General features: G+C 41.8%; 1 protein-coding gene across 3 annotated transcripts in view; it reads right to left on the bottom strand.

The window, feature by feature from the left end:
- The window catches only part of LOC311128394 (high affinity cAMP-specific and IBMX-insensitive 3',5'-cyclic phosphodiesterase 8B-like), a gene marked incomplete at both ends in the record, with an annotated part of 57,322 nt that overhangs the window by 22,139 nt on the left and 25,183 nt on the right, over window positions 1-10,000 (bottom strand). For 2 of the 3 annotated variants that reach the window (XM_084160513.1, XM_084160514.1), the window contains 4 exons: window positions 8,878-8,932; window positions 9,111-9,199; window positions 9,383-9,523; window positions 9,673-9,751. In XM_084160513.1, coding sequence (XP_084016639.1) covers window positions 8,878-8,932; window positions 9,111-9,199; window positions 9,383-9,523; window positions 9,673-9,751 — 364 coding nt within the window. The remainder of the gene's footprint in view (window positions 1-8,877; window positions 8,933-9,110; window positions 9,200-9,382; window positions 9,524-9,672; window positions 9,752-10,000) is intronic. The other variant, XM_084160515.1, reaches the window with a different exon arrangement.

Here is a 10,000-nt window from a genome sequence, read left to right as displayed (position 1 = left end):
CAACTCTAAGATTCCCAAGGCTAGGAGTCAGGAGAGAGAACAGGACAGCGGTAGCCGGGCTTTTACTCACCGTCAGTCAGAGACAGCAGATGAAAGGCAGTTTGTCCTGTAGGTATTAATAGCCTTGGCGGCGTCTGTAGCTTAGCACTAACTTAGCATGAACAGTAGCTGTTAGCCTGGAATCCTACTGAGAACCACACACCTGCTCCTAGGCAAGCCAAAACAAACAGGCCACTGTAGACTACAGATGCCATAAATGCCAAAACAATGCTAGCATGCCAAAGTAACTTAAAGTGGGTCCACAGACAGCAGACAACTGTTCACATGGTACTGTACATACACAGTAGAGTGGACAATCAATGTTTACCACATAGCATAGTGTTGTCTGTCACACTGAACCCTGGGGGTCAACCCTGCTGAAAAAAACAGCATTGACCAGCATAGGCTGGTCATGCTGGTCACCCGCCTTCACCGTGTTTTTGCTGGTTCCTTCACTGTGTTTTTGCTGGTGATAAGCCTTCACTATGTTTTGTACGCTGGTGACCAGCATACCAGCATGTGTTTTGGACACTGGTGACCAGCGTGGTATGCTGTTGACCAGCTTAATCAAAGTGCTTTATTATTTAAGACAGCACATTACATATTTCATAAGGCCTTACTTTGAGGGCCTAATTTTTCCCTAATACAGTGGCTACATCAGGCCTGCAAGTCACATTATGCTGGTTTATAAAGTGATGTTTAATTCCTATTGGAATCCAGCCAGAGTGGGAATATCCAATGACTTCAACTTTCATTCACCAACAATCTGCATTCAGAATGACTGCCAGGGTTAAACTACCTAAATCAGGGGTGTTAAACATACGGCCCGAGGGAGGTCCAATCCGGCCCGTGAGTGGTTTGAGTAAAAAAATACAAAATGTATATACAGTGCCTTCAGAAAGTACTCACACCCATTGACTGTTTCCACATTTTGTTGTGTTACAGCCTGAATTTAAAATGGATTAAATTGCGATTGAATATCCCTTTGAGCATGGTGAAGTTATTAATTACCTGGTTAAATAAAGGTGAAATAAAATAAATAAAAATAAAAAAGTTATTAATTACACTTTGGATAGTGTATCAATACACCCAGTCACTACAAAGATACAGGCGTCTTTCCTAACTCAGTTGCCGGAGAGGAAGGAAACCGCTCAGGGATTTCACCATGAGGTCAATGGTGACTTTAAAACAGTTACAGAGTTTAATGGCTGTGATAGGAGAAAACTGAGGAAGGATCAACAACATTGTAGTTACTGCACAATACTAACCTAATTGACAGAGTGAAAAGAAGGAAGCCTGTACAGAATAAAAACATTCCAAATCATGCATCCTGTTTGCAACAAGGCACTAAAGTAATATTGCAAAAAATTTGGCAAAGCAATTATCTTTTTGTCCTGAAAACAAAGTGTTATGTTTGGGGCAAATCCAATACAACACTTTACTGAGTACCACTCTCCATATTTTCAAGCATAGTGGTGGATGCATCATGTTATGGGTATGCTTGTAATCGTTAAGGACTGGGGAGTTTTTCAGGATAAAAAATTAATGGAATGGAGCTAAGCACAGGCAAAATCCTAGAGGGAGACCTGGTTCAGTCTACTTTCCACCAGACACTGGGAGATTAATTCACCTTTCAGGGGGACGATAACCTAAAACACAAGGCCAAATCTACACTGGAGTTGCTTACCAAGAACAAAGTGAATGTTCCTGAGTGGCCGAGTTACAGTTTTGACTTAAATCTACTTGAGAATATATGGCAGGACATGAACATGGTTATCTAGCAATGACAGAGCTTGAAGAACTTTGAAAAGAATAATGGGCAAATGTTGCACAATCCAGGTGTGGAAAGCTCTTAGAGACTTACCCAGAAAGACTCAGAGCTGTAATCGCTGCCAAAGGTGCTTCTACAAAGTATTGACTCAGGGGTGTGAATACTTATCTAAATGAGATATTTCTGTATTTCATTTTCATAAATTTTCATAAATTACTAAAGCATGTTTTCACTTTGTCATTATGGAGTATTGTGTGTAGATGGGTGAGAATATATATATATTTTTTTTACCCATTTGGAATTCAGGCTGTAACACAACAAAATGTGGAATGGAAACCATGTGTTTGATGTATTTGATATCATTCCACTCATTCCTCCAGCCATTACCACAATCCCGTTCTCCTCAATTAAGGTGCCACCAGCCTCCTGTGCACTGTATGTATATATATATATATATATATATATATATATATATATATACAGTGAGGGAAAAGGGTATTTGATCCACTGCTGATTTTGTACGTTTGCCTACTGACAAAGAAATTATCAGTCTATAATTTTAATGGTAGGTTTATTTGAACAGTGAGAGACAGAATAACAACAACAAACAATCTAGAAAAACACATGTCAATAATGTTATAAATTGATTTGCATTTTAATGAGGGAAATAAGTATTTGACCCCCTCTCAATCAGAAAGATTTCTGGCTCCCAGGTGTCTTTTATACAGGTAACGAGCTGAGATTAGGAGCACACTAATAAAGGGAGTGCTCCTAATCTCAGCTTGTTACCTGTATAAAATACACCTGTCCACAGAAGCAATCAATCAATCAGATTCCAAACTCTCCACCATGGCCAAGACCAAAGAGCTCTCCAAGGATGTCAGGGACAATATTGTAGACCTACACAAGGCTGGAATGGGCTACCAGACCATCGCCAAGCAGCTTGGTGAGAAGATGACAACAGTTGGTGTGATTATTCGCAAATGGAAGAAACACAAAATAACTGTCAATCTCCCTCGGCCTGGGGCTCCATGCAAGATCTCACTTCGTGGAGTTGCAATGATCATGAGAACGGTGAGGAATCAGCCCAGAACTACACGGGAGGATCTTGTCAATGATCTCAAGGCAGCTGGGACACTAGTCACCAAGAAAACAATTGGTAACACACTACGCCGTGAAGGACTGAAATCCTGCAGCGCCCGCAATCTCCCCCTGCTCAAGAAAGCACATATACATGCCCGTCTGAAGTTTGCCAATGAACATCTGAATGATTCAGAGGAGAACTGGGTGAAAGTGTTATGGTCAGATGAGACCAAAATGGAGGTCTTTGGTATCAACTCAACTCGCCGTGTTTGGAGGAGGAGGAATGCTTCCTATGACCCCAAGAACACCATCCCCACCGTCAAACATGGAGGTGGAAACATTATGCTAAGGGGTGTTTTTCTGCTAAGGAGACAGGACAACTTCACCGCATCAAAGGGACGATGGACGGGGCCATGTACAGTCAAATCTTGGGTGAGAACCTCCTTCCTTCAGCCAGGGCATTGAAAATGGGTTGTGGATGGGTATTCCAGCATGACAATGACCCAAAACACACGGCCAAGGCAACAAAGGAGTGGCTCAAGAAGAAGCACATTAAGGTCCTGGAGTGGCCTAGCCAGTCTCCAGACCTTAATCCCATAGAAAATCTGTGGAGGGAGCTGAAGGTTCGAGTTGCCAAACGTCAGCCTTGAAACCTTAATGACTTGAAGAAGATCTGCAAAGAGGAGTGGGACAAAATTCCTCCTGAGATGTGTGCAAACCTGGTGGCCAACTACAAGAAACGTCTGACCTCTGTGATTGCCAACAAGGGTTTTGCCACCAAGTACTAAGTCATGTTTTGCAGAGGGGTCAAATACTTATTTCCCCCATTAAAATGCAAATCAATTAATAACATTTTTGACATGCGTTTTTCTGGATTTTTGTTGTTGTTATTCTGTCTCTCACAAATTATAGACTGATCAGACACACCTACTCATTCAAAGGTTTTTCTATCTTTATACTATTTTCTACATTGTAGAATAACAGTGAAGACATCAACACTATGAAATAACACATATGGAGTCATGTAGTACCCAACAAAGTGTTACAAAAATCAAGAAAATAAATATATTTGAGATTCTTCAAATAGCCACCCTTTGCCTTTATGACAGGTTTGCACACTCTTGGCATTCTCTCAACCAGCTTCACTTGGAATGCTTTTCCAACAGTCTTGAAGGAGTTCCCACATACAGTGGGGAAAAAAAGAATTTAGTCAGCCACCAATTGTGCAAGTTCTCCCACTTAAAAAGATGAGAGAGGCCTGTACTTTTCATCATAGGTACACGTCAACTATGACAGACAAAATGAGAAAGAAATATCCAGAAAATCACATTGTAGGATTTTTAATGAATTTATTTGCAAATTATGGTGGAAAATAAGTATTTGGTCAATAACAAAAGTTTCTCAATACTTTGTTATATACCTTTTGTTGGCAATGACACAGGTCAAACGTTTTCTGTAAGTCTTCACAAGGTTTTCACACACTGTTGCTGGTATTTTGGCCCATTCCTCCATGCAGATCTTCTCTAGAGCAGTGATGTTTTGGGGCTGTCGCTGGGCAACACGGACTTTCAACTCCCTCCAAAGATTTTCTATGGGGTTGAGATCTGGAGACTGGCTAGGCCACTCCAGGACCTTGAAATGCTTCTTACGAAGCCACTCCTTCGTTACCCGGGCGGTGTGTTTGGGATCATTGTCATGCTGAAAGACCCAGACATGTTTCATCTTCAATGCCCTTGCTGATGGAAGGAGGTTTTCACTCAAAATCTCATGATACATGGCCCCATTCATTCTTTCCTTTACACGGATCAGTCGTCCTGGTCCCTTTGCAAAAAAACAGCCCCAAAGCATGATGTTTCCACCCCCATACTTCACAGTAGGTATGGTGTTCTTTGGATGCAACTCAGCATTCTTTGTCCTCCAAACACCACGAGTTGAGTTTTTACCAAAAAGTTCTATTTTGGTTTCATCTGACCATATGACATTATCCTAATCCTCTTCTGGATCATCCAAATGCACTCTAGCAAACTTCAGACGGGCCTGGACATGTACTGGCTTAAGCAGGGGGACACGTCTGGCACTGCAGGATTTGAGTCCCTGGCGGCATAGTGTGTTAATGATGGTAGGCTTTGTTACTTTGGTCCCAGCTCTCTGCAGGTCATTCACTAGGTCCCCCCGTGTGGTTCTGGGATTTTTGCTCACCGTTCTTGTGATCAGTTTGACCCCACGGGGTGAGATCTTGCGTGGAGCCCCAGATCAAGGGAGATTATCAGTGGTCTTGTATGTCTTCCATTTCCTAATAATTGCTCCCACAGTTGATTTATTCAAACCAAGCTGCTTACCTATTGCAGAATCAGTCTTCCCAGCCTGGTGCAGGTCTACAATTTTGTTTCTGGTGTCCTTTGACAGCTCTTTGGTCTTGGCCATAGTGGAGTTTGGAGTGTGACTGTTTGAGGTTGTGGACAGGTGTCTTTTATACTGATAACAAGTTCAAACAGGTGCCATTAATACAGGTAACGAGTGGAGGACAGAGGAACCTCTTAAAGAAGAAGTTACAGGTCTGTGAGAGCCAGAAATCTTGCTTGTTTGTTGGTGACCAAATACTTATTTTCCACCATAATTTGCAAATAAATTCATAAAAAATCCTACAATGTGATTTTCTGGATTTTTTTTCCTCAATTTGTCTGTCATAGTTGACGTGTACCTATAATGAAAATGACAGGCCTCTCTCATCTTTTTAAGTGGGAGAACTTGCACAATTGGTGGCTGACTAAATACTTTTTTCCCCCACTGTATGCTGATCACTTGTTGGCTGCTTTTCCTTCACTCTGCCATCCGACTCATCCCAAACCATCTCAATTGGGTTGAGGTTGGGGGATTGTGGAGGCCAGGTCATCTGATGCAGCACTCCATCACTCTCTTTCTTGGTAAAACAGCCCTTACACAGCCTGGAGGTGTGTTGGGTCATTGTCCTGTTGAAAAACAAATAATAGTCCCACTAAACCCAAACCAGATGGGATGGCGTATCGCTGCAGAATGCTGTGGTAGCCATGCTGGTTAAGTGTACCTTGAATTCTAAATAAATCACAGACAGTGTCACCAGCAAAGCACCCCCACACCATAAAACCTCCTCCTCCATGCTTTATGGTGGGAACTACACATGCAGAGATCATCCGTTAACCCACACCGTGTCTCACAAAGACACGGCGGTTGGAACCAAAAATCTCCAATTTGGACTCCAGACCAAAGGACACATTTCCACCGGTCTAATGTCCATTGTGCATGTTTCTTGGCCCAAGCAGGTCTCTTCTTATTATTTGTGTCCTTTAGTAGTGGATTCTTTGCGGCAATTCGACCATGAAGGCCTGATTCTTACAGTCTCCTCTGAACAGTCGATGTTGAGATGTGTCTGTGAAGCATTTATTTGGGATACAATTTCTGAGGCTGGTAACTCTAATGAACTTATCCTCTCCAGCAGAGGTAACTCTGGGTCTTCCATTCCTGTGGCAGTCCTCATGAGAGCCAGTTTCATCATAGCACTTGATGGTTTTTGCGACTGCACTTGAATAAACTTTCAAAGTTCTTGAAATGTTCCATATTGACTGACCTTCATGTCTTAAAGTAATGATGGAATGTTGTTTCTCTTTGCTTATTTGAGCTGTTCTTGCCATAATATGGACTTGGTATTTTACCAAATAGGGATATCTTCTGTATACCCCCCCTACCTTGTCACAACACAACTGATTGACTCAAACGCATTAAGAAGGAAAGAAATTCCACAAATTAACTTTTAAGAAGGCACACCTGCTAATTGAAATGCATTCCAGGTGACTACCTCATGAAGCTGGTTGAGAGGATTTCAAGAGTGTGCAAAGCTGACATCAAGGCAAAGGGTGGCTATTTGAAGAATCTCAAATATAAAATATATTTTGATTTGTTTAACACTTTTTTGGTTACTACATGATTCCATATGTGTTATTTCATAGTTTTGATGTCTTCACTATTATTCTACAAAGTAAAAATAAAGAAAAACCCTTGAATGAGTAGGTGTGTCCAAACTTTTGACTGGTAGTGTATATATATACTTTTTTTTACAGACTCAATGTACATGAAAATGACTAAAGCCAAATCGAAACTGTGTAGAAATGATAATGGACCTACATTAATACCGTTTCTTGACTGTGTCTAGCTCACTATTACAGCTAGACAGTCAGGGAGCATTGGAAATTCCAAAAACGATGGATAGAGGACTACTTTTTACAAATTTGGACGGCAAGGAAATATATTTATAGTGTGCCTCCCCTGGACCTCGTTGAAGACTGAATGTAGTCCCCGGGGCTTTTGTCACCTCTGACTTAAATCATTTGAACTGGAACAACCATTTCAGTAATTCAGTAAAGTCCAACTAACAGATTGGATTAGTTTAGAAGAAAATATGTTATTAACTTTGTGTAGCATAAGATGAATTAATCAATGTACATGCAAAAACACAACAAACAATAAATATATTGAAACTCCCCCCAAAAAACTGCATTAGAGCATGCTGGGAAATATGATAATGATGGGTGTGGTTGACCAGCTTGACCAGGGGTATTCAAAAAGGGGTCCCCGGTCCCTAGTACTGCAGGGGGTCTGCGGAAATATATATATATATATATAAAAAAGTGGAAAATAATATTTTTTTATGAATATATAATATAATACAGTAGGAAATAATATCTTATTTATAATGATGTCAACTTTATTTCTAAACTCCTAATATTGAGCAAATTACACTCATTGGAGCCAATTACACTCGCTGGAGTATCTGACATTGGCTTTGAAAAAGCCCCCGTGGATAGGCTACCAATGCGGCAAGTGCCGTTGACTGCTGGTAAGCTTTCTTGACTTGGACATACATTTTTGCCAACACATGGCTAACTTCTGTTTACTAGCTAAACAGCTGCTCTTCGCAAAAATGTGTTTGGAGTTAACTTTCTAGCTAATAGGCTATGTTAGAGTTTACACTTCCTCTTCCAATTATAATGTGGGGAGGTCAGAAATAATGGAAAACTATCTACCAAATCTATTCATTTAAAAATGTTGATTACCATTCCTTGCTATTATCATTCACCTGATGAGACAAGACAAGACAGTATATTTTTTGGCTAACGTCTGATGGGGTCCCTGGGTTGCCGGTTTGCCTGGGAGGGGGTCCCTGGGCAAGAAAAGGTTGAAGACCCCTGAGCTAGACCATTCTGGACCAGCATAGACCAGCATGGACCAGCTTGGTCGCCAGCATAGACCAGCTTGGTCGCCAGCATAACAGCATCACCAGCATAATCTGGTCACCAGCATACCAGCATCACCAACATAAGCTGGTCACCAGCACAACAGCATACCAGCATCACCAGCATAAGCTGGTCACCAGCATAACAGCATACCAGCATGAGCTGGTCACCAGCATCACCAGCTGGTCGGCCAGCCTAACCAGCTAGACCATGCTGGTCCGACCAGCTTGACCAGCATAGACCAGCATGGGCCAGCTTGAAATTTAGGCTGGTCTATGCTGTTTTTTTCAACACGGAACATACTGTACATGCAATAAAAGGTAATGTATGGCTAGGTATCATACAGTAGAAGACATTTGTCTTCCCATGGCTAGCACAGGGCTGGCTCTGAACCACTTGAGGCCACATATTTAATATTTAATATTTACCATGAAGCTACAATCCTGGCAAACACAGCAGACGCCACATGCCTTCCATACAGCATAGAGCTGCCATTGATCCACAAGACCTTGAGGCCATACGAGTTACATCATACTGGAGTTATGTGATACTTGACAGAAAAAAAGGGGAGACCAATAAATGTTTTTTCCTTGACGGGGTATTCATTTATCTTATATAAGTACAGTTGAAGAATAGATAATGTAACTATCAATCATTAAGACCACCATGACTGCTCTCGTTAAATGAAACACAAAAATAACTTCCATGCCTGCTCACCTGTTTGTTGTTGTCACTGTGGGGCCTCTTGATGGAGACAAAATGGCGGATTTTACTGTAAAGAGATGGAAAGCAAAGCATATTAGATTGGGAACCATCTTTGTGTAACTACCAGTTACACAACCAGTTATCAATTCAAGGTGGAAGACCATACAATAGCCTGCCAGTCCCCAGTGCAATAAAGTTAAGATGTCTGGCCCCTTATAGAGGAAGTGATGTCGTAAGTGACTTACCCTCCCTGGCCAATGACAGGCGTAATCTTGACGTGCTGCTGTATGCTGTCACCTGACTTCCTCCTGGCGTGGTAGATCCCCTGCCACTCCTAGAGACATTGTCGGAACATACAGTCAGACAACAATATAACATTCATACAATGAGGAAATGACAGAGACAACTGGACAGAAAACACTAGACAAATATAAAGAATGGGTGGATGATCTTCAACCAGGTGTTGAGGTTTTGGGCTCTCTGAGGATCTCTCACCTCCACCGTGGCTGAAGCTCACCTTTCCTTTCTTGATGTAGGTGTTGATGGTGTCTAGAAGATCTGCTCGGTTCTTGTCACTCTTGGGGAGTTCTGTCAGCTCTTTCCCTATTAACTCTCCTTTATGGTATCCCATCATGTGCTCAAACGCTGGGTTCACGTACTGGGGGAGAGGGAACGAGAGGGATAAGAATGATTCGTTTTTCATGTTTGTTTATTTTACAATATAATTACCTGAATACCTAAACAACCCATTGTGTTTCAGTGTGGCTGAATGACTGTGTGTGTGTTTGTGTGTGTGTATGTGTGTACCTGTATCACATGGTCTTCACTGGTGATCTCCACAGCCTCCTGACAGTGGTCCAGAGCAGTGAAGACTGAGTTACATGCCCTGAGGGAGAGAAGAGAGGTATATCTGTTTAATCATACAGTGTGTGTGTGTGTGTGTGTGTGTGTGTGTGTGTGTGTGTGTGTGTGTGTGTATGTGTGTGTGTGTGTGTGTTGGCTCTTCTATCCTTGTGGGGACCTAAAATCCAGAAAAGTCCCCACAAGTATAGTAAAACAAGGAGGCTATTTTAATCTTAGGGGTTAGGGATAGGGTTACAATTAGGGTTAGAGTAAGGGGTTAGTGCAGCGGTTC

Source organism: Coregonus lavaretus (assembly GCF_964263955.1).
Source record: "Coregonus lavaretus genome assembly, chromosome: 4".
NCBI lineage: Eukaryota > Metazoa > Chordata > Actinopteri > Salmoniformes > Salmonidae > Coregonus > Coregonus lavaretus.
The sequence above is the reverse complement of the archived record's forward strand: the minus strand, read 5'-3'. Positions and strand labels throughout refer to the sequence as shown.